Source organism: Staurois parvus, unplaced genomic scaffold (genome assembly GCF_062004578.1).
Source record: "Staurois parvus isolate SC_StPar_1 unplaced genomic scaffold, SC_StPar_1.0 ptg000475l, whole genome shotgun sequence".
NCBI classification, from domain to species: Eukaryota; Metazoa; Chordata; class Amphibia; order Anura; family Ranidae; genus Staurois; species Staurois parvus.
The window spans coordinates 4,255,652-4,281,383 of NW_028318271.1; the positions used below are offsets into that span (position 1 = coordinate 4,255,652).

At 46.7% G+C, this 25,732-nt stretch overlaps 1 protein-coding gene across 1 annotated transcript in view; it reads left to right on the top strand.

Annotated features, from left to right (window-relative positions):
* Positions 1-25,732, top strand: part of ADAMTS12 (ADAM metallopeptidase with thrombospondin type 1 motif 12) — a 696,444-nt gene that overhangs the window by 372,628 nt on the left and 298,084 nt on the right. Inside the window, exons 4-6 of the mRNA XM_089689453.1 lie at positions 5,090-5,286; positions 7,871-7,954; positions 8,895-9,019. Coding sequence (XP_089545579.1) covers positions 5,090-5,286; positions 7,871-7,954; positions 8,895-9,019 — 406 coding nt within the window. The remainder of the gene's footprint in view (positions 1-5,089; positions 5,287-7,870; positions 7,955-8,894; positions 9,020-25,732) is intronic.

Sequence of the window (25,732 nt, forward strand, 5' to 3'; positions counted from 1 at the left end):
GGTCTCTGCTTTCAAAAAATATGTAATGTTTGGGGTTCTAAGTAATTTTCTAGTAAAAATATGCAGATTTTAACATATACAGTATGTGAGAAATGTCAGAATCGGCCCGGTTTTAAAGTGTTTAAACAAACACAAACTGTGGAAGTTCTAACATCCCCTTACATTGGTGATCTATAGAAAAATGCCCCCTCACATACTGTAGCAGGTCAATGGAGAAAAGCTCCTTTTACACTGATCAGTGTAGGAGTGACCTGTTACATTGGATGTCAGTGGGAAATGTCACCCTGTTGTCAATGTTCATTGTAGGTGGGAGATCAATCTGTCACTGATTTGAGGAACCCCTAGCAACCTCTGGAGGAACTTCAGGTTGAGAAAGCCTGCTCTACAATGTGCCGCTGTCTGGAGCCCTTCCAAAAAGCCTGTGCCCAGAGTCACTGTTACCTATGTATAGTAAAACTCAGAGAAGAGCAAATAGAGGAAGGGCCTGCATAACCAAGGAGAGGAACAGGTCAGAAAAGGGTTAAAGAAATGTGAGTTCAATGTGGAAGGGATGTAAGGCTGAAAGTCAGATGGGCAGGGTGGAGCTGCAAAGTTGTTCATGTGAAAGATGCTGGGTATTCATTCCGGAGAGTTTGGATGAAAAGAACATTTCCTCACGCACCGCATAGAATTGCAAGTCGAGAATTGTGGGGAGGTAGGCATATGGCAATTCCACTTGGTCAGTTATTGGTGGTTCTCCCAGGAGCTATGTCCCTTGTGGGGGAAAACTAACAACGTGTGAGTTCGTAATGTCTTCAAGCCAGTTGGGGCACGGAGGAGGACATGGGTGATTCTAGTTGATTGCCAACATTGTTTATTGTTTGTTTTTATGTTAATGTGATGGTATTTCATCTTGTAGATGAAATGGCTGTTGTGGCCATTTAAACCCATGTCACGCAGACCATGTTATTATTTAAGGGTTAGTAGAAGGACCAAGGTTGAATAATCCTTTAGTTAAGACAACCCTTTCCATATATGTGAAAACATCTAAACTTATAGGTCTGCCATGGCCTGGACAGTGGATTGTGGTATGTAGACATTTGGAACTGGAGAATTTTTGAGGGATGTTGCAGTCAGTGCTAGCGTGGCACATTGGAGAGAAACATGTAATAGATAATATGATTTGCAACTTGTGAGTCATACCCATTTGCCATACAGCACAGCCAAGATCATGCTACCAATTTTTCTGTTAGGTTTAAGAAACAGTAATGTCACCTCTCCACCTAGAGCTTGCTTGTTGGGCAATAAAGGAGCAAAAATACACTGATGACTTAGCTTGTTCCCTGTCATCACATGTGCTTACATTACATGTGATTGGCTCCTCCCATTGCCACCCTGTAGGCAGGGGCCATTTGGTTGCCCTTTCAAAGGAGAAGTGGAAGCAGTGGGTGGAGGTAAGGAGTGGCTAGTCTGTACTCTTAAGGAATCCTGGCCAATCCCCAACAGTAGGCTTGTCAAGGGGCCAGGACAGCACTTAAGAGTAATTGAGCCTGCCCAGCAGAGGGGAAAGTTTGGGTGAAAGATGAGGAAGTGAGGCTGGATAGCAGGGACCTGGGAGGTGGCCCAGATGGAGAGGAGCTCACTTACAGGCAGTAGAGCTTGGAAAGGGGAAAGCTCAGGACTTCATCAGCCCCCAGAGTGAGGACCACCCATGCAGCAGGGAGGAGCGGCCCAGCTAGAAGGCCTGGCAGCAGCCACCAACCCATCAGCAGCACAGGAGAAAGGACTAAGTGAGTAAACCTGCATCCCCTGGGCCAGTAAGGGGAAAGAGGCACTCTGGTGGGAAACTGGATTAGCTTTTTAACCAGCACTGTTCACATTGCAGTGGTAGGCACTGGATCCCCTTCCCAGGGAAACACCTAGTACAGCTGGATGAGGAGATAATTCATCTGGGGTCTGGGGTGGTACTATAGGAGATGCTGGCTAGCATCCTCAAGAGACTGTTTGCTGTAAAGACTTGTATATAGTTGCTAAGGAGTTTGTCTTCAGTTGCCATTACCCTTGGGTATCCCATACACCCCTTACCCCATCCAAGTTCAATTATCTTAATAAAACTCCAAAAAAACAAGTTCAAGGACTGGTTACTGTCTCCTAATGCAAGACTGAGTGGAGGAAATGTGTGTTGCCTGGCTGTGCAGGACTATAGGGGGGCCCACATCTCTAACGACTCCTAAGGAGGTAGTGCTACACTATGAATGGTGTTTGGAATTAAAGGTTCAATATTCTTTTTCTTTACAAAAAGAAAGAAAAACATTGGTAAAAGGACATTATGGTAAATACACAGGAAAAAATATATTTATCCGCTGTGGATTTTTTACTGATTTGTTGTACCTTGTTGAGGTCATGAACCATAGAAAATTTATATTCAGAATATCATCCTGTTTCTCCCATCAAGTAAATCGCTCATCAGCTATTTGTCATTGTAAAATATCCATTTGATGTCACCAGGGAATGTTACTAGAGTGTTTACCTGCTGATGAAAATTTCTACTCCTCCTCGATCAATCTGAATAATAATAAAACCATAACGGTGACACACGTCAGAAGCTTGGCAGGAAAGTCAATTAGCAGCTTTCTGTGGGATCGGATAATTAATGTGTATCGTTTTTAATGAATATAAATAAAATCATAGTTAAAGTTATGAAACAGGCTTATTTATTATGTACAAGCGTAATGATTTTACAGGTGTAATTATAATGTGCAGTATACAGATAAGCCATAGAAATAATGATAATGATTTCAGTTTGATTGCTATGGGTTTCCTAACTTTTCACAAAGTCTTTATACTTTGCACACCATGCTTATACACATCAGAGGAGGGCTATATTTAGGGCCCATTCAGACCTCAGCATTTTGGTGCATTCGATTAATTGGCACATTACTTTTACTGCTCAAAGGCAGCCAATTTAAAGTAAAACTAAACCCTCCTATCATTTTCAGCCAAGAAAGCCCTCTTAGCCTCTGTTTGATCTGCAACTGCCATTATGCTGCACATGTGATCAGTTATGACAACAGATATTTGATGGTTTGATCCAACACAACAAACACTTTACTCCTGCGCTAGGAAAGGACTCAGTAGACCCAATAGGAATGTTCTGGAATTTTCCGGAATATGCACTGCTTGCTGCCCTCAACAGACTGGGGTGGTCCGAATACACTGGATACAAATGGAGAAACAGAAAAAGGGCGCACCGACCTAGTGCATTATCATTTAAAATAATTTATTATAGAAACAAAAATAGGTATCATACTCACAATGGACATAATAACACAGGCATGTCAAACTGAACAAGGTGTATGATCCAAACAACATCTGAGTCCATACGATGGAACCCTGGATGACCAACAGGCTAAGGCATTTCGAGGACACAACCTCTGGCTCTGAGGAAGAGGTTGTGTCCTCGAAACGCGTTAGCCAGTTGGTCATCCAGGGTTCCATCGTATGGACTCAGATGTTGTTTGGATCATACACCTTGTTCAGTGCGCCCTTTTTCTGTTTCTCCATTTGATGGTTTGACAGTTTCTTTGATAGCACAAGCAAATATGATGCTGGGGGCATGCTGGGAATGTAACTGTTTGGGGGGTTTTTTACTGTTAAACTGATGGGTTTAGTTCCACTTTAAAAAAATGCTTGATGTAGTAGTTGGATATTGCTGGATCCTTAGATAGAAATACTTGGATACTAATTAATGTATTTACAAAAAAGTACTGGCAGTATCCCAATAAGGCGGCTAGGTGATGATTGGGCTGCTCTTGTGAACCAGACACCTGGAACAGTGGCTTTGGATTGAATTAATATCATTTGAGTATAAAAATCTAAGTTCCACACCAATGAATGAACTGAGAATGCACTAAAATGTAAAAAAAAATGAGCATGCACCATTTTTGGCAACACAGCGCATCATAACATGTTAGTGTTGTATTGTATTGCATGCAATGCATGTGCAGTGGAACAGCTTTGTGTTATCGTGTTGGGGTATCTATTTTGTGATGTATGATAAAAACTTTATATTCATCTAATAATAACGTGGAAGAACATTAGGTGTGAATGCAGTGATTTTGGTAAAACTGTATTTTTTCTGCAACAATTCTCTGAAGTGGGAACTCTCCATTTCACTTACTGAGCTACAGTATTTATTGTAAGCATGTCCCTACATCAATTGTAAGTGGGGGTACATAGGCCCCAGTATCAGTTATCAGTAGGCGTAATAAGTGGTCTTGTATCAATAGTTAGTGGGAAGAATGGTGCCCCACTAATAGTGTCAGTAGGGTAATAAAAGTCCAATCAGCATTGGTGTCGTTGAAAGTATTTAATGACCCCCTTCCATCAGTTCTTTTTTACTCCTCCGCCTTCTCTCCCCCCTCCCCTTTTCCAACCCTCCTCCCCCTTTCTTTCTTTTCTTTTTCCTTTTCTTTTTTCCTTTTCTTTTTTCCTTTTTCTTTTTTCCCTCCCTTCCCTCCCTCCCTTCCTTCCCTTTCTTCCCTCCCTCCCTTCCTTCCCTTTCTTCCCTCCCTCCCTCCCTTTCTTCCTTCCCTCCCTCCCTTCTTCCCTCCCTTCCTTCCCTCCCTCCCTTCCTTCCTTCCTTCCCTCCCTCCCTTCCTCCCTTCCTTCTTAACTGATTGTTGCTGTGCTAGGTGCTAAGGTCAACCTGCTGTATTGGTCCTATGGCCACAGCTTCTCTCAATGCTTCGCTCTATTGATCAAATGTTAATAATAATTCCTTGCTGTTTGTAACACCTTGTTGTTTGTATCACTTTTGATATAATTGATATTTGTTGACATGCTGGTTCCTCAGCTTTTGTGCACCTACCTGTACACTGTATTTGTACATCTCTCTATAATAAAATAAAACATAATGAAAAGAAAGTAATAAAAGACCTCCAACATTGGAGTGAAAGTAATTAAAGACCCCAAACAATGGTGTCAGTGGCGGTAAGAAAAGACCTCCCCCACAACAGTGGTGTTAATGAGAGTTATGAAAGACCTCAATATACATTGGTGTTCAGTTGTGTTAATGGGAGTTATAAATCTGAATCCTACTTTATTTCAGATAGCTACAAGTATGTTCTGCAACAAGAGGCTCAGCGGGAGAGGTGGGAGAGGAAGTACATGAAAGGCAGAAGGATTTCCCCACGATCCATCAGCAAAGAGAGATGGGTGGAAACTTTGGTTGTTGCTGACACCAAAATGATTGAATATCACGGCAGTGAGAATGTGGAGTCCTATATCTTCACTGTGATGAATATGGTAAGTTCAGTGTATGAAATACAATTTACCAACGTGGTTCTAAAAGAATATGCTGGAATGTTCAGAAATGTCTGCTGATTTTCTATTACAGCTGAAGTTTAGATGTGGCAATTTTTACATACTTCCATTAGTATACCTGGCTGATCCCTATGTGAACTGGAAATCACTGTAGTAGACACCGCTACTTCAGTAAACTCCACTAGCTTTAGGGTCCTGTGCCAAGTGGTTGCCTAAAGCTAGTAGAGATCACTGTAGTAGCAGTGCCTACTACAGTGATTTCCAGTCTCCAGGGGGATCTCACAGGGACAGAGGGATTTGGTTCCAAAATAAGGACAGCCTATTCAAACCAAGGACAGTTGGGAGCTATGGAGATATTATTAAGGTTACTATGTCTAACCTCTTGAGGAAGGAATAGAACTGCGGTACTTTCAGGTTATCATTGCATTCTGTGACCACATTGAGGAGATTCCTTCTCATTGGGAACAAGAACTAAGGGAGAGTCTCTTTTTCACTAAGGATCCATTTACACCATATATTTGCATTAATACTAATCAATATTTTTTAGCAGCACACTGCAATATTGTACATCCATCTGTAGCACTACCCCCTTAGGAGTCGCTGAAGTTTTGGGTCCCCCTATAGTCCTGCACAGCCAGGCATTTTCCATTAAGACTTGCATCCAGGAGACAGTAACCAGCCTTTGAGCTTGTTTTTTGGATTTTATTTGGGGAATTAGATCTAGGATGGGATAAGTGGTGTACAGGATACCCAATGGTATAGCAACTGAGGACAACTTCCTGGAACTATGTACAAGTCTCTAGACAAAAATCCTCTTTTTGGAGAGCTAACCAGCATCTCCTGTAGTACCACCCCAGACCCTAGATTCTCCTAATCCAGATGTTCTGGGTGAATCCTTGGCCAGGGGATCCAGTATCTGCCACTGGGGGATCCAGTTTCCCACCAGCATGCTCCTTTCCCCTTATTGGCCCAGGGGGTGCAGGTTTATTCACTCAGTTCTTCTCCTGTGCAGCTAGTGGGTTGTTGGTTGCTACCAGGCCTTCTAACTGGGCCGCTCCTTCCCTGCTGCACAAGTGGTTCTCACTCTGGGGGCCAGCGAGGTCCTGAGGTTTCCTCTTCCAAGCTCCACTGCCTTTAGGTGAGTGCCTCTCCATCTGGGCCGCCTCCCAAGCTCCTGCTCTCCAGCTTCTCACTTCCTCTTCCACCCAAACTCGCATCCCAGCTCCCCCTTCCAACTCCCCCTACTGCTGAGCATGCTCAGTTACTCTTAAAGGCTGTCCTGGCCCCTTGCCAAGCCTCCTGTTGGGGACTGGCCAGGATCATAGCACAGACCAGCCACTCCTTACCTCTGCCCACTGTTTCCAGATCTCTCTACAAGTCTCTCAGCTTCTGACCTAAATTTGACCCACCTGGCTATCACACCCAGGCTGCTACTCAGCCCTCCTTACTAACAGTAGAACTAGAGCTCCCCCTAGCTAACTAAAAGGGCGCTACACATTGATAGAATGAATTGCACCATAATACACCTAATGTACAGTATGTTGCCTTGTGCGATAGTGACTGGTAACATGCAGAATACTGCAATTAGAGGTAACTAGGATCATAAACAGTATAGGGTTAGAACATTTATCAGGTTATTATTATTGTCTGTATTGTCCTGGTGAAAATTGCTCAATTTCTAGTCTTGTTGTTACAAGTTGTCACAGGGACTGCAAGCGGGGGGGAATTTCTCCAACAGGAACACAGACAGCAATGTGAACTTGACAGAACTATTTTTTTTAAGCATATCCAAAACTAAAAAAATAAATAAATAGTTTGGTTTAGTTTAATCAAATGAAGGTACCTTGCCCCTTACCATTATTATAGCAATAGAAATGATTAGGTTATAAAGGCAAATCCACAGCTCTAATAATTTTACACAGTGTATTTATTCAAGCATAGTGACAAATAAAAAAGAGACTTACAATCTGATAACCAGTCTCAAATGAACTATGACATACAACCAGGATGACATAGTCTAAAAGCCTGTGCCAACCAAAATCCATTGTGGGCTTCAATCAGGTACTGTTTGGCTGCTGATAAGGAAAACCCAGCCAACAAAGCTGTGACAATCACATGCCAATAGGGTAGGAAGATGGGAACTCATCAGGAACGAGAGGAAAACTTCATGCCAGTGCTACCAACCCAATAGATCCCAACTGACTAGTCCTAACCTGTCCCATCCTATTTTATTGAACAGCCTATGTCGCAGTTCACTGCATATTCAATGAGCATTGGCCAGAAAAGAACATCCTCCCCCTACGCTATGCTTCCACCAATCTGGAATCCATTTCACAAATGCCCATTCCATTCCATAAATCCAGGACTTATGACTGTCTGGGGCAGATACAAACTGTGTGGTGATAATATATATGTTTCACCACTCTTATGAAACTGGTATGGGCCTCTGGATTTCAACAATCACAGTTCACACAAAGGCACTCAGTATTTTGCTATAGATTGGTTTTGTTTTAGCCTACATCATTATCTTCACAGGTGAAAATGAATTTCCCATTATCTCTTATAGGTCGCGGGGCTGTTTCATGATCCAAGCATTGGTAATGCAGTTCACATAAAAGTGGTCCGTGTCATCTTACTGGAAGAAGAAGAGGTAATGTGTCCACATTTGAACAATATGATAGTTGATCATAAAGGATACAGTGGTAGAGCATGAGGTTGTGGGATGGTGGAGGAATTTTATTTTCACATATACTTACTGCAAAGTTAGGGCCCCATTCATAGGATGTGCTGTTGTAATTACTGCACTTTCGCCAAGTTAACTGTAACTTAATTAACTAAATTAGGTAAATTAACTAAATTAGGCTGACACTGAGGTTCCTCATTTACAGAATTTTAGAATATCTGCTAAACAAGACCATAATAGTTTAAAGGGAAGTTGAAAATCAATGTTGTTGTTGTGGAAGGGTGGGAAAAAGTTAGAGCTTCTGACATATTTCTTTTGCAGTCTGTGCTTCCATTGGGGGAGATTTTTCAACACTTCTCACTGAGGTCTGAGAAGAAATCTTCTCAATCTCTCCACCAATAACAGCCACTGCAGAGAGTGAGGGGAGGAACAAGACCAGTCACCATGCCACGAGGAGAGAAAACAGTAGTCATCAGTCTTTATTACAGGAAGCTCATAGTTTCACACTGGATTACTGGAAGAGTGGGAAAAAGTTAGAACTTCTGACATATTTTTTTTTAGTCTGTGCTGCCATTGGGGAGATTTCTCAACACTTCTCATTGAGGTCTGAGAAGAAATCTTCTCAATCTCTCCACCTATCACAGCCTGTGCAGAGAGTGAGGGGAGGGACAAGACCAGTCACCTTGCCACAAGGAGAGAAAACAGTAGTCATTGGTCTTTATTACAGGAAGCTCACAGTTTCACACTGGATTACTGAACAGGTCTGGAAGAAATACACAAAGTACAGCAAGACTCCAGTAATAACACACATGATATGTATTTTTTTCAGTTTATGATTATTACACAGTTCAGCTTTAAATATTTACCTTATATACATATACAGTACATGTCACCATTTTTCTCCTAGGAAGGCTTGAAAATCGTTCACCATGCAGATCAAACCTTGTCAAGTTTCTGCAAATGGCAAAAAAGTATAAATCCAAAGAGTGACTCTCATCCAGCCCACCATGATGTAGCAGTATTGCTAACAAGGTATTTCTTTATGGTTTTTGTTTTAGATACACTAAAATAATTTACACTTTTGTAAGTATGTTGTCTAATTGGTTTGGTGCAGGTGATGGCACAGGAGCGTCAAGCAGAACTATGGATATTCTTGAATTATTCTCAACAAGCAGTAAAGAAAGTTTAAACAAGATCCCATTGATCCCTGTAGCTGTAGCCACCGTGGAGTAATTCATCCTCAAAGTTTTCAGCTGAAGCTTCTCAGTTTTACTTTCACTTTCTCTTCATAGCTCAGTTTACCATAACAAAAGTGATTTGACAGCTTGACAGTACTTCTAATGTTTAATGGCAATACAGATTAGATGCACAGGAAGTAAAGAAAGGGCAGAGTGAGGCCTGACTTATAGTTTCTGTATTGAACTTCTATAAATTGAATTTCTCCACTGTGCCAGCAGCAACAGAGGTCAGTGAGGTTTTATTTTAAATTGCATTTACCTCCACCACTCTGTATTTTGTGTACTATGTAGCTGGGGCTTTGTGAGCTACAATAAGAAGGATGCCACTTGGACAGCCCTGGTATAGGATTTGTAGGTGGGGCAGGGGTCTTTTGGGGAACAGCCAAACAAGGTTTTCATTTGTATTATTTATATTTATTATTTATTATAGATATGGCTGTTTTATTTGTTAAGTGTAGTAGTAGCTCAGTTTACCCCTCCCAACAGTGATTTGGAAAGCTGACAGTACTTCTAATGTTTAATGAAAACACAGAGCAGGTGTACAGGAAGTAAGGAGAGAGCAGAGCGAGGCCTGACTTTACAGCTTCTATATTGAACTTCTCTAAAATGAATTTCTCCATTGTGCAAGCAGCAACATAGGTCAGTGAAGGTTCATTTTAAATTGCATTTACCGTCACCACACAGTGTTGTGTATAGCTGGGGCTTTGTGGGCCACATTAAGAAGGCTGATGCTTGGACAGCTCTGGTATCGAATTTGTAGGTGGGGTGCGGGTCTTTTGAGGAACACCCAAACAAGGTTTTCACTTTTATTATTTATATTTTTTTTTATTATAATTATGGCTGCTTCATCTGTTAGGTGTAGTAGCAGTAGTAGTCAGCAGTAGCACAAAACAAGATATTCCTTATTGATTTGTTTATGAATAGAAGAATATTTTTAGGATGCATGAAGCTCCAGTTTTAACAAATGAAGATCTTTATTTTAACCATTTAAGGGTAGATATAAACATGCGTCTAAATCTCCCTTGCCTCTGAAGACCTATCCGTGTTTAGATCGCACTCAATACGTGATGTGACACCTCACCGCCTGTTTTAACCCTATTTTTGCCAATAATTGCACTGCAACTGTCAGGAGCCACCGCGGCGTGTGGCCTGGCGCAGGCGCAGTGTGCTGATGCGCACTGGCATGCGGGTACTAGGTCCTGGGCGGCTGCGGCGATGGTGGAACTCACGCATGCGCACTCGCGACCACGGGCACGCGCCTGGCACCAATGACAGTGCAGGGCGCGGTATTTTAATCCGCTCTGCACTGACACTGGTTGCCGTATGGTCGTATCTGTTTGTTCCTGCTCCTGCTATCTGTCATTTGATTGTTGCCGACCCTGATTGATCCTGACTGTGCTGTCTTCTCCTGCCCTGACCCCTGGCTTGCCTGACCTCTCTCTGGATGCTCCCCATTGGATTTGACCCCCTGTTACTGACTCGGCGAGTGACCCTATTATTCTTTGCCCGCTGCCTTGTATCACGCTGTCCCCACGGTTACTGACCCGGCCTGTCTGACCATGCTTCTGCTCAGCCATCCATCCGTCCCGCACGGACCCATCCTCCTCTTCTTGTCAGGCTCTTTGCTAGCAGGTACCTCTGGCGGAACCCTCGACCACGGGTGGGTGTACTCAGGGGCCGCGAGCTGGTCTCTGCCTGTTCCAAGTCCATCCCCACCATCAGAGGCCCTGGTGAAAAAGCAGACTGGGACTTAGACTCCGCGCTCCGGGGAATCCTATTCCGTGGGTTGCTAGAGGTACCGCCAGGTGGTACATTACAGCAACTATGTGCACCGCACACAGGGGCATTTGTGGCGCCTCCCCATTTACCTTAATATGTAGTGTTCAGCAGGCTTGCTGCCCACTGATCGCTACATTTCAGGTGAAGTTTGCCATGGGAAAGAAGCATCACACCCATGGCATATAAACATCTCCATTTGCTGCCTATTGCAGCTTAAGGGGGTTGTTGGCGGGAGGCATTTTTGCCACCCCCCCTACTGCAAGTTTTTCAGATCTCATTTGTCTGTCACCGAAAAAAAGCTGGCACTTTTTTTAAAATAATAATCCTTATCCTGGTGTGCTGGCTTTGTGAATTATGTTCCTTTCACACAGGCCAAATCTAGTTTTGTTTTGCAGGGGATCCATCCGCTGATCCCCTGCTGAGCTGAGCAGAGCTGCCAGATGACAGGTCCGTGTCTGCTCCGCTTAGGCAGGACCGACACAGTCTGCTCTCCTCTATAGGAGGATGTAAAAGAATCGGCTGTCCATTTACACCCGACTGCCCTCAGATCTGATCTGGCCAGACGAAGGGGAATGGAATCCCCCTGTTGCTTGTTTTTGCTGGATCGACTTACATCTGACTGTCCATAGAGGAGAATAGAGGGTCCAGTTGGGCCTGCCTGAAAAACGGACAGGTGGATCCGATTGGACTGCTAGTGTGAAAGGGACCTAAAACTTTTTTTAATAATTTATTTACATTAACTTGATTTTTTTGCTTAGTCAGTGTATCTCTAAAAATGTTTAGAGACTGTAGTCTCTCATAAGCTGTTCCTTACATTCATCTACTAAATCTTCCATGGAGCCCTTTGGACTGAACTAATTTCTCCTCTACAAAGCAGTCCTTTGATCACACTTTAAGATCTTACCCAAGATGTCTATAGATGGATTATTACAAAATTAAATAAAGTGTTCTTAACCTCATTATTAGAGATGAGCGAAGTATTCAAAAATTCGATTCGACTGATTCGGCGAATTCGTAGAAAAAATTCGATTCGAGTCGAATATATTCGCTGTGAATTTAACTTAAAAAAGGGTGTTTCTAGGCTTCAGAGAGACTTAATATTAGTGCAGAACACTGTACCTTTAATTTAAATGCCCTTGGAGTCTGCTGGGGAAGAGAAATAATACTGTCAGGCAGTATGACATGCAGATGAGTGCCGTCGATCTTAGAATCACCGCACACTTCACTCATTTGGGCAGTCACGGGGCCAAAACCAGAGTGTGGAGCCACAGTGTGGCGGTGGAGGCAGCAGCAATGGGAGGCCATGCAGCACCCTATGACAAAAATGGAAACCACCAGCAGTGTGAGGAGACCTGAAAGTGGCACATGGCAGAGTGTGGCGATAGAGACAGCAGCAATGGGAGGCCGTACAGGGACCCATGACACACTCTGGACCTGGCAGCAGCATGAGGAGGCGGTACAGGGGCCCATGGCAGATTACGGGCCTGGCAGCAGCATGAGGAGTCGGTAGGGGGGCCCATGGCAGATTACAGGCCTGGCAGCAGCAATGGGAGGCCGTACAGGGACCCATGACACAATCTGGACCTGGCAGCAGCATGGGGAGGCGGTACAGGGGCCCATGACAGATTACGGGCCTGGCAGCAGCATTTGGAGTCGGTACGGGGGCCCATGACACACTCTGGACCTGGCAGCAGCATGAGGAGGCGGTACAGGGGTGCATGACAGATTACAAGCCTGGCAGCAGCAACTTGGACAGGAGGACGTTCAGTTTCTGCACCGTCTGGTGCGTGCTCGCAAACTGTTGTCTCTTGGAAACGGATTCCAAGAAAGACTGCTGACGGAATCCGTGAAGAGGAGTAGCAGGAGAAGGAGCATCTGAACGAGCGGAATATGCCAACAAGCGACAACAGGGGCCCATGACAGATTACGGGCCTGGCAGCAGCATGAGGAGTCGGTACGGGGGCCCATGGCAGATTAGGGGCCTGGCAGCAGCTATGGGAGGCCCGTAATCTGCCAGCACCCTATGACAAAAAATGGAACCCACCAGCAGTGTGAGGAGACCTGAAAGTGGCACATGGCAGAGTGTGGCGATGGAGACAGCAGCAATGGGAGGCCGTACAGGGACCCATGACACACTCTGGACCTGGCAGCAGCATGAGGAGGCGGTATAGGGGCCCATGGCAGATTAGGGGCCTGGCAGCAGCTATGGGAAGCCCGTAATCTGCCAGCACCCTATGACAAAAAATGGAATACACCAGCAGTGTGAGGAGACCTGAAAGTGGCACATGGCAGAGTGTGGCGATGGAGACAGCAGCAATGGGAGGCCGTACAGGGACCCATGAGAGACTCTGGACTTGGCAGCAGCATGAGGAGGCGGTATAGGGGCCCATGGCAGATTAGGGGCCTGGCAGCAGCTATGGGAGGCCCGTAATCTGCCAGCACCCTATGACAAAAAATGGAACACACCAGCAGTGTGAGGAGACCTGAAAGTGGCACATGTTTGGGGCATGATTCATGGCGGATTTAGTCAGTTGTGTCAGGAACTGGTGGTTTGAAATCCAGACTAATCCACGCCTGATTCATTTTCACAAACGTCAGTCTCTCCACACTTTGGGTGGACAGTCGTGTCCTCCGCGGAGTTGCAATACCTCCTGCCGCACTAAACACGCGCTCCGATGCCACGCTACTGGCCGGGCATGACAGCCTTTCAAGGGCAAATTCAGCTAGTTGGGGCCAAAGGTCAAGTTTCGTTGCCCAGTAGTCAAGGGGATTGTCTACCTCGGTTGGCAGGGTGCTGTCCAAGTAGGCCTAAGCCTGTTGTTTGAGGTCCTGCTCCAGGTCCACCTGATGCTGCTGCTGCTGCTGCTGCTGCGGCTGGTTAGTAGTTTCCTCACTGCGCTGGTGAAGAAAGCTACTCATCATCGACTGCAGACTGAGGCAGCCGCTGCTGGTGGAGCTGCCACTGCTCCTACCACCCCACCCCTCCCCTGCTGCCATCGCAGCGGAACGCGAGCGCACAGGGCCCACAGTGTCTGAGGATGGACGTTGGCGCAGACAGGCAGAGACCAGCTGACTACATAGGTGGTTTTTATAGTACGTTATTTTGGCCTCCCTCTCAGCAGGTGTGAAAAAGGCCACCATTTTGGAACGGTAGCGAGGGTCCAACAAGGTGGACAGCCAAAAGTCATCCCTCTGTCTGATGGTTATTATTCGGCTGTCGCTACGCAAGCAACCGAGCATGCTATGGGCCATTTGTGCCAAGGAATGCGAGGGACTCCCTGCCTCCATCTCCACAGCATACTGCCACGGTGCGTCTGGGTCCTCTGTCTCCTCCTCCTCCTCCTCCTCTACCAGATGCTCCTGCTCCTCCACTCCTGTCCGCTGAGTGGAAAAACCACCCATTTCACTCAATAATTCCTGAGCACCAATGTCCTCCTCTACCTCCTCCTCTTCTTCCTGTCCTGCCCCCACAGGGGTCATGTGGCGTTGAGATCTGTGCGCCACGTCTACCGCACCCTGACCAGCCATTGTTAACAGCATTTGTTCCAGGACGTGCAACAGAGGAATGACGTCGTTCATCCCATAGTCCTGCCGACTCACGAATAGCGTGGCCTCCTCAAAGGGCCTGAGCAAGCGCAGGTGTCACGCATGAGCTGCCAATGGCTGACATCTAAGTTACACAGGGAATACCTTTATCCGCTTTTAACATCAGGAAATCTGTGATGGCCTTTTGCTGTTCGTAAAGGCGGTCTAACATATGTAGGGTTGAATTCCACCTTGTTGCAACGTCACAGCATGAGGAGTCGGTATAGGGGCCCATGGCAGATTAGGGGCCTGGCAGCAGCTATGGGAGGCCCGTAATCTGCCAGCACCCTATGTCAAAAAATTCTACACACCAGCAGTGTGTGAGGAGACCTGAAAGTGGCACATGGCAGAGTGTGGCGATGGAGACAGCAGCAATGGGAGGCCGTACAGGGACCCATGACAGACTCTGGACCTGGCAGCAGCATGAGGAGGCGGTATATAGGGGCCTATGGCAGATTAGGGGCCTGGCAGCAGCTATAGGAGGCCCATAATCTGCCAGCACCCTATGTCAAAAAAATTCTACACACCAGCAGTGTGAGGAGACCTGAAAGTGGCACATGGCATGAGAGACTCTGGACCTGGCAGCAGCATGAGGAAGCGGTATATAGGGGCCTATGGCAGATTAGGGGCCTGGCAGCAGCTATAGGAGGCCCATAATCTGCCAGCACCCTATGTCAAAAAATTCAACACACCAGCAGTGTGTGAGGAGACCTGAAAGTGGCACATGGCAGAGTGTGGCGATGGAGACAGCAGCAATGGGAGGCCGTACAGGGACCCATGACAGACTCTGGACCTGGCAGCAGCATGAGGAGGCGGTATATAGGGGCCTATGGCAGATTAGGGGCCTGGCAGCAGCTATGGGAGGCCCTTAATCTGCCAGCACCCTATGTCAAAAAATTCTACACACCAGCAGTGTGTGAGGAGACCTGAAAGTGGCACATGGCAGAGTGTGGCGATGGAGACAGCAGCAATGGGAGGCCGTACAGGGACCCATGACAGACTCTGGACCTGGCAGCAACATGAGGAGGCGGTATATAGGGGCCTATGGCAGATTAGGGGCCTGGCAGCAGCTATGGGAGGCCCTTAATCTGCCAGCACCCTATGTCAAAAAATTCTACACACCAGCAGTGTGTGAGGAGACCTGAAAGTGGCACATGGCAGAGTGTGGCGATGGAGACAGCAGCAATGGGAGGCCGTACAGGGACCCATGACAGACTCTGGACCTGGCAGCAACATGAGGAGGCGGTATATAGGGGCCTATGGCAGATTAGGGGCCTGGCAGCAGCTATGGGAGGCCCTTAATCTGCCAGCACCCTATGTCAAAAAATTCTACACACCAGCAGTGTGTGAGGAGACCTGAAAGTGGCACATGGCAGAGTGTGGCGATGGAGACAGCAGCAATGGGAGGCCGTACAGGGACCCATGACAGACTCTGGACCTGGCAGCAACATGAGGAGGCGGTATATAGGGGCCTATGGCAGATTAGGGGCCTGGCAGCAGCTATGGGAGGCCCTTAATCTGCCAGCACCCTATGTCAAAAAATTCTACACACCAGCAGTGTGTGAGGAGACCTGAAAGTGGCACATGGCAGAGTGTAGCGATGGAGACAGCAGCAATGGGAGGCCGTACAGGGACCCATGACAGACTCTGGACCTGGCAGCAGCATGAGGAGGCGGTATATAGGGGCCCATGGCAGATTAGGGGCCTGGCAGCAGCTATAGGAGGCCCATAATCTGCCAGCACCCTATGTCAAAAAATTCAACACACCAGCAGTGTGAGGAGACCTGAAAGTGGCACATGGCAGAGTGTGGCGATGGAGACAGCAGCAATGGGAGGCCGTACAGGGACCCATGACAGACTCTGGACCTGGCAGCAACATGAGGAGGCGGTATATAGGGGCCTATGGCAGATTAGGGGCCTGGCAGCAGCTATGGGAGGCCCTTAATCTGCCAGCACCCTATGTCAAAAAATTCTACACACCAGCAGTGTGTGAGGAGACCTGAAAGTGGCACATGGCAGAGTGTGGCGATGGAGACAGCAGCAATGGGAGGCCGTACAGGGACCCATGACAGACTCTGGACCTGGCAGCAACATGAGGAGGCGGTATATAGGGGCCTATGGCAGATTAGGGGCCTGGCAGCAGCTATGGGAGGCCCTTAATCTGCCAGCACCCTATGTCAAAAAATTCTACACACCAGCAGTGTGTGAGGAGACCTGAAAGTGGCACATGGCAGAGTGTGGCGATGGAGACAGCAGCAATGGGAGGCCGTACAGGGACCCATGACAGACTCTGGACCTGGCAGCAGCATGAGGAGGCGGTATATAGGGGCCCATGGCAGATTAGGGGCCTGGCAGCAGCTATAGGAGGCCCATAATCTGCCAGCACCCTATGTCAAAAAATTCAACACACCAGCAGTGTGAGGAGACCTGAAAGTGGCACATGGCAGAGTGTGGCGATGGAGACAGCAGCAATGGGAGGCCGTACAGGGACCCATGACAGACTCTGGACCTGGCAGCAGCATGAGGAAGCGGTATATAGGGGCCTATGGCAGATTAGGGGCCTGGCAGCAGCTATGGGAGGCCCTTAATCTGCCAGCACCCTATGTCAAAAAATTCTACACACCAGCAGTGTGTGAGGAGACCTGAAAGTGGCACATGGCATGAGAGACTCTGGACCTGGCAGCAGCATGAGGAAGCGGTATATAGGGGCCTATGGCAGATTAGGGGCCTGGCAGCAGCAATGGGAGGCCCATAATCTGCCAGCACCCTATGTCAAAAAATTCTACACACCAGCAGTGTGTGAGGAGACCTGAAAGTGGCACATGGCAGAGTGTGGCGATGGAGACAGCAGCAATGGGAGGCCGTACAGGGACCCATGACAGACTCTGGACCTGGCAGCAGCATGAGGAGGCGGTATATAGGGGCCTATGGCAGATTAGGGGCCTGGCAGCAGCAATGGGAGGCCCATAATCTGCCAGCACCCTATGTCAAAAAATTCTACACACCAGCAGTGTGTGAGGAGACCTGAAAGTGGCACATGGCAGAGTGTGGCGATGGAGACAGCAGCAATGGGAGGCCGTACAGGGACCCATGACAGACTCTGGACCTGGCAGCAGCATGAGGAGGCGGTATATAGGGGCCCATGGCAGATTAGGGGCCTGGCAGCAGCTATAGGAGGCCCATAATCTGCCAGCACCCTATGTCAAAAAATTCAACACACCAGCAGTGTGAGGAGACCTGAAAGTGGCACATGGCAGAGTGTGGCGATGGAGACAGCAGCAATGGGAGGCCGTACAGGGACCCATGACAGACTCTGGACCTGGCAGCAGCATGAGGAAGCGGTATATAGGGGCCTATGGCAGATTAGGGGCCTGGCAGCAGCTATGGGAGGCCCTTAATCTGCCAGCACCCTATGTCAAAAAATTCTACACACCAGCAGTGTGTGAGGAGACCTGAAAGTGGCACATGGCATGAGAGACTCTGGACCTGGCAGCAGCATGAGGAGGCGGTATATAGGGGCCTATGGCAGATTAGGGGCCTGGCAGCAGCTATGGGAGGCCCTTAATCTGCCAGCACCCTATGTCAAAAAATTCAACACACCAGCAGTGTGAGGAGACCTGAAAGTGGCACATGGCAGAGTGTGGCGATGGAGACAGCAGCAATGGGAGGCCGTACAGGGACCCATGAGAGACTCTGGACCTGGCAGCAGCATGAGGAAGCGGTATATAGGGGCCTATGGCAGATTAGGGGCCTGGCAGCAGCAATGGGAGGCCCATAATCTGCCAGCACCCTATGTCAAAAAATTCTACACACCAGCAGTGTGTGAGGAGACCTGAAAGTGGCACATGGCATGAGAGACTCTGGACCTGGCAGCAGCATGAGGAAGCGGTATATAGGGGCCTATGGCAGATTAGGGGCCTGGCAGCAGCAATGGGAGGCCCATAATCTGCCAGCACCCTATGTCAAAAAATTCTACACACCAGCAGTGTGTGAGGAGACCTGAAAGTGGCACATGGCAGAGTGTGGCGATGGAGACAGCAGCAATGGGAGGCCGTACAGGGACCCATGACAGACTCTGGACCTGGCAGCAGCATGAGGAGGCGGTATATAGGGGCCCATGGCAGATTAGGGGCCTGGCAGCAGCTATAGGAGGCCCATAATCTGCCAGCACCCTATGTCAAAAAATTCAACACACCAGCAGTGTGAGGAGACCTGAAAGTGGCACATGGCAGAGTGTGGCGATGGAGACAGCAGCAATGGGAGGCCGTACAGGGACCCATGAGAGACTCTGGACCTGGCAGCAGCATGAGGAAGCGGTATATAGGGGCCTATGGCAGATTAGGGGCCTGGCAGCAGCTATAGGAGGCCCATAATCTGCCAGCACCCTATGTCAAAAAATTCAACACACCAGCAGTGTGAGGAGACCTGAAAGTGGCACATGGCATGAGACACTGTGGACCTGGCAGCAGCATGAGGAGGCGGTATATAGGGGCCCATGGCAGATTAGGGGCCTGGCAGCAGCTATGGGAGGCCCGTAATCTGCCAGCACCCTATGTCAAAAAATTCTACACACCAGCAGTGTGTGAGACCTGAAAGTGGCACATGGCAGAGTGTGGCGATGGAGACAGCAGCAATGGGAGGTCTCCCATTGTCCCAACATGGCCCAAATAGTCCCAACATGGGCCCCCTGGCCACGCTTGACTTTCTGGCCACATAGTCGACATACGGCTACGTTTACTTCCTCGGGCGGCTTGACGAAAAATTGCCACACCGCCGAGTAGGAAACTTTGCCCCCGATACTCCTCACTGGCTGACTGCTGCTTCCTCCGTGCACACCGGCACCACTACTGGCCGTGGTGGTAGGCTGCAGTGGAGCTGGTGCTCTACTCCGTGGCCGTTTGGCTCCACTGACACTGCTTCCACTGACACTGCTGCGACCCTGCTGCTTTCTCCTGGGCAACCCACCGACTGTTTCGCTCACTGCCAAGCTGCCACCCTCTTCTACTGATGATGCGGAAGAAATTGCCTGATGACGACGAGGCTGCCAAGTGCGATCAACCTCCTCATCATCAAGTAGGGTCTCCGCCTCACTACTAGCCCCCTCGGCTGCGTCTGGGTCAGGAGACAGACCTGTCTCTAGACCGGCTACCGAGCCACTCTCCTCGCCACTACTTCTTCGCCTGGCTGCTGAAAAGGCGGATGTCTCCCCCCGTTCCTGACCGCCCTCTGTTAGCTCTTCCTCACTGTACAGTGGGGCTGAGCCCACAGCATGCGATACTTCGCTTGGTGAGGGAACACCAAAGGACAGGGGCAGGTAGAGGACACGTGATTTCAGTGGGCTTGGTCCCGGGCCATGCCAACTAACGGTTGTGTCTGACGTACCCACCGACCGTTGGCTGTAGGTGTCAGAGGTGACCTGGGAAGAGGAAGACGACCGAGCCAACCAATCGACGACGGCAGGGTTGTCGGTGGAGACACGACCGCTGGATGACACCGGGAGCACTGGCCTCTGGCTGCGAATAGTGCTGCCTCGACCCCTTCCTCTGCTGCCACGTCTGCTCGCTCCTAAAACATTGCCTCCTCTGCCACTCCTCTGCATGTTGTCTGACATACTCTTTAATTAAACGATTATGTGTCCCTGAGTAACAATTCTGTGTCCCTGAGTAACAATTCTGTGTCTGTGCGAGTAACAATTCTGTGGCCCTAAGTAACAGTTCTGTGGCCCTCAGTAACAATTCTGTGTCCCTGATTAACGTTTCTGTGGCCCCAAGTAACAGTTCTGTGGCCCTCAGTAACAATTCTGTGTCTGTGCGAGTAACAATTCTGTGTCTGTGCGAGAAACAATTCTGTGGCCCTAAGTAAAGTTTCTGTGGCCCTAAGTAACAATTCTCTGGCACTCAGTAACAATTCTGTCTGTCCCTGAGTAACAATTCTCTGGCACTCAGTAACAATTCTGTCTGTCCCTGAGTAAAAATTCTGTGGCCCTAATTCAAGTTTCTGTGGCCCTAAGTAACAATTCTCTGGCACTCAGTAACAATTCTGTCTGTCCCTGAGTAACAATTCTCTGGCACTCAGTAACAATTCTGTCTGTCCCTGAGTAAAAATTCTGTGGCCCTAAGTAAAGTTTCTGGGGCCCTGAGTAACAATTCTCTGGCACTCCGTAACAATTCTGTCTGTCCCTGAGTAACAATTCTCTGGCACTCAGTAACAATTCTGTCTGTCCCTGAGTAAAAATTCTGTGGCCCTAATTAAAGTTTCTGTGGCCCTAAGTAACAATTCTCTGGCACTCAGTAACAATTCTGTCTGTCCCTGAGTAACAATTCTCTGGCACTCGGTAACAATTCTGTCTGTCCCTGAGTAACAATTCTCTGGCACTCAGTAACAATTCTGTCTGTCCCTGAGTAAAAATTCTGTGGCCCTAATTAAAGTTTCTGTGGCCCTAAGTAACAATTCTCTGGCACTCAGTAACAATTCTGTCTGTCCCTGAGTAACAATTCTCTGGCACTCCGTAACAATTCTGTCTGTCCCTGAGTAACAATTCTCTGGCACTCAGTAACAATTCTGTCTGTCCCTGAGTAAAAATTCTCTGGCCCTAAGTAAAGTTTCTGTGGCCCTGAGTAACAATTCTCTGGCACTCCGTAACAATTCTGTCTGTCCCTGAGTAACAATTCTCTGGCACTCCGTAACAATTCTGTCTGTCCCTGAGTAAAAATTCTGTGGCCCTAATTAAAGTTTCTGTGGCCCTAAGTAACAATTCTCTGGCACTCAGTAACAATTCTGTCTGTCCCTGAGTAACAATTCTCTGGCACTCGGTAACAATTCTGTCTGTCCCTGAGTAACAATTCTCTGGCACTCAGTAACAATTCTGTCTGTCCCTGAGTAAAAATTCTGTGGGCCTAATTAAAGTTTCTGTGGCCCTAAGTAACAATTCTCTGGCACTCAGTAACAATTCTCTCTGTCCCTGAGTAACAATTCTCTGGCACTCAGTAACAATTCTGTCTGTCCCTGAGTAAAAATTCTGTGGCCCTAATGAAAGTTTCTGTGGCCCTAAGTAACAATTCTCTGGCACTCAGTAACAATTCTGTCTGTCCCTGAGTAACAATTCTCTGGCACTCGGTAACAATTCTGTCTGTCCCTGAGTAACAATTCTCTGGCACTCAGTAACAATTCTGTCTGTCCCTGAGTAAAAATTCTGTGGCCCTAATTAAAGTTTCTGTGGCCCTGAGTAACAATTCTCTGGCACTCAGTAACAATTCTGTCTGTCCCTGCGTAACAATTCTCTGGCACTGAGTAACAATTCTGTCTGTCCCTGAGTAAAAATTCTGTGGCCCTAATTAAAGTTTCTGTGGCCCTAAGTAACAATTCTCTGGCACTCAGTAACAATTCTGTCTGTCCCTGAGTAACAATTCTCTGGCACTCAGTAACAATTCTGTCTGTCCCTGAGTAACAATTCTGTGGCCCTAACTAGCGTTTCTTTGTCCCTAAGTAACAGTTCTGTGGCCCTCAGTAACAGTTCTGTGTCTGTGCGAGTAACAATTCTGTGTCTGTGCGAGTAACAATTCTGTGGCCCTAAGTAACAGTTCTGTGGCCTTCAGTAACAATTCTGTGTCTGTGCGAGTAACAATTCTGTGTCTGTGCGAGTAACAATTCTGTGGCCCTAAGTAAAGTTTCTGTGGCCCTAAGTAACAATTCTCTGGCACTCAGTAACAATTCTGTCTGTCCCTGAGTAACAATTCTCTGGCACTCAGTAACAATTCTGTCTGTCCCTGAGTAAAAATTCTGTGGCCCTAAGTAAAGTTTCTGTGGCCCTGAGTAACAATTCTCTGGCACTCAGTAACAATTCTGTCTGTCCCTGAGTAACAATTCTCTGGCACTGAGTAACAATTCTGTCTGTCCCTGAGTAAAAATTCTGTGGCCCTAATTAAAGTTTCTGTGGCCCTAAGTAACAATTCTCTGGCACTCAGTAACAATTCTGTCTGTCCCTGAGTAACAATTCTCTGGCACTCAGTAACAATTCTGTCTGTCCCTGAGTAACAATTCTGTGGCCCTAACTAGCGTTTCTTTGTCCCTAAGTAACAGTTCTGTGGCCCTCAGTAACAGTTCTGTGTCTGTGCGAGTAACAATTCTGTGTCTGTGCGAGTAACAATTCTGTGGCCCTAAGTAACAGTTCTGTGGCCTTCAGTAACAATTCTGTGTCTGTGCGAGTAACAATTCTGTGTCTGTGCGAGTAACAATTCTGTGGCCCTAAGTAAAGTTTCTGTGGCCCTAAGTAACAATTCTCTGGCACTCAGTAACAATTCTGTCTGTCCCTGAGTAACAATTCTCTGGCACTCAGTAACAATTCTGTCTGTCCCTGAGTAAAAATTCTGTGGCCCTAAGTAAAGTTTCTGTGGCCCTGAGTAACAATTCTCTGGCACTCAGTAACAATTCTGTCTGTCCCTGAGTAACAATTCTCTGGCACTGAGTAACAATTCTGTCTGTCCCTGAGTAAAAATTCTGTGGCCCTAATTAAAGTTTCTGTGGCCCTAAGTAACAATTCTCTGGCACTCAGTAACAATTCTGTCTGTCCCTGAGTAACAATTCTCTGGCACTCAGTAACAATTCTGTCTGTCCCTGAGTAACAATTCTGTGGCCCTAACTAGCGTTTCTTTGTCCCTAAGTAACAGTTCTGTGGCCCTCAGTAACAGTTCTGTGTCTGTGCGAGTAACAATTCTGTGTCTGTGCGAGTAACAATTCTGTGGCCCTAAGTAACAGTTCTGTGGCCTTCAGTAACAATTCTGTGTCTGTGCGAGTAACAATTCTGTGTCTGTGCGAGTAACAATTCTGTGGCCCTAAGTAAAGTTTCTGTGGCCCTAAGTAACAATTCTCTGGCACTCAGTAACAATTCTGTCTGTCCCTGAGTAACAATTCTCTGGCACTCAGTAACAATTCTGTCTGTCCCTGAGTAAAAATTCTGTGGCCCTAAGTAAAGTTTCTGTGGCCCTGAGTAACAATTCTCTGGCACTCAGTAACAATTCTGTCTGTCCCTGAGTAACAATTCTCTGGCACTGAGTAACAATTCTGTCTGTCCCTGAGTAAAAATTCTGTGGCCCTAATTAAAGTTTCTGTGGCCCTAAGTAACAATTCTCTGGCACTCAGTAACAATTCTGTCTGTCCCTGAGTAACAATTCTCTGGCACTCAGTAACAATTCTGTCTGTCCCTAAGTAACAATTCTGTGGCCCTAATAACGTTTCTGTGGCCCTAAGTAACAATTCTCTGGCACTGAGTAACAATTCTGTCTGTCCCTGATTATGAATTCTGTGGCCCTAACTAGTGTTTCTTTGTCCCTAAATAACGATTCTGTGGCCCTCATTAACAAGTCTGTGTCCCTGAGTAATGGTTCTCTGTCCCTAAGTAACTTTTCTCTGTCCCCAATTATCGTTTCTGTGGCCCTAACTCTGTCCCTGTCCCTAGTACAGAGCGGTCTGCCTCTGTTCAATAACTGCAGGCAAATGAAGAATTCCAAAATGGCCGCTATTTATAGCTCGACCATTACACAGTGCTGGCTGGCTGGCTGCTGATAGGCTGATGCGATCACATGTAGTTGAGGCATGCATTATGGGTCAGCGCGCCTTGTCTGCGCGCCTTCCCAGACATCCCCGCTCCGTCGCCGCACATGTCAGCCGCCATTTTCTGAAAAATTTCGATTCGCGCGTCCGAATTAGGCTATTTTTCGGATTCGGCACGAATCGAAATTTTTCAGATATTCGACTCAAATTCCACTTCGGATACTTCGATTCGCTCATCTCTACTCATTATGTATTCCACACAAACTTTCCTTGTAGATGATCTATGACAGCAGCAGGCTGAGGAGAGAACTGGAAGTATGTTTTATTCAGATCAACATTTAGAGTCAAACGAAATGTTATTTAATTTACGGGTGTGCAAATCATCTTGTCCTAATCTCCTACCATGAAATTGGATTGTTTTTGGAGGAGACTGTACAAGTAGGTTTATGCACCTTTTGGAATGCCATTTGATCAAGGCATATGCGCAACAAATTTCTCTGCAAAGCAAACGCAAATTATCCTGCAACTTTTTCCTTGAAAACCCAAGAGACCTACATTGATATTTTTATATCAAAGTTTTTGGACTATATCATGCAAAGGGTTCCTGAAATAAAATAATTGGTTGTTTTACTAAAGCAGATGACTTGAGCCTATACTTTGAATAAGCATTTCAGGTGCCTCTGTCAATCAAACTACCGACGGGTTTTTTGTGGCACTGACTCCTCTTATCAGGGTGAGTATCAGGCTGTAAATACGTAAAAAATAGGTGCAGCGCTGAAAAAAATAATATCTAAAAATCGTATATAAGAGTTTACAAATAGTAATATGAAATTATTAAACACAAGTGATATCATAGGAGGTGACTCGCTACAATGAGCGCAAATAAATACGTGCAACTGTGAATGTCAATAGACAGACAAAAAAAGTGTTCATATACTGGTGAAGGTCTGACAAACACCGGTCAGAAAATTGTGCCGCATACAGAGCCTGTTGCACAGGTGGTATCAAAGAATTCCATGTGACTTTAATCCATGCAGCGAATATGATAAAAATGCGCACTCACCAGATGCACATAGTAAAAGTGCATTATGTTGAATCATATAATGACTGTAAAATCTGCTATATATATATATATATATATATATATATATATATATATATATATATATATATCATATGGATTAAAGTCACATGGATTAAAGTCACATGAAATTCTTTACACAATTTTTATATATTATTTTTTCAGCACTGCACTGTATTAAGGGAGGCTGTGCTCACCTGATAAATGTGCATTACGGGCAGCACACAGGGAGTCATGGCACATGTAGTCCTTATACAGTAGATCAATGTGCTTAGTTCACGCTTGTCAACTACAAGTTCAGGGAAGTGGTAAAGAGAGGAATACATGAAAAAGAAATTCAATACAGATAAAGCAAGACATTGGGGCACAGTAAAGGAAAATAATCCCATACTAGTTGCGTGGAGCTTAACATAAATAGCAATATTACAAAATTGTTGAGGGAAAATGGAACAACTAAAAGCAACTAATGCAAACACATTCATACAAACTTCATGCAAAGTGACTTTAGTTGAA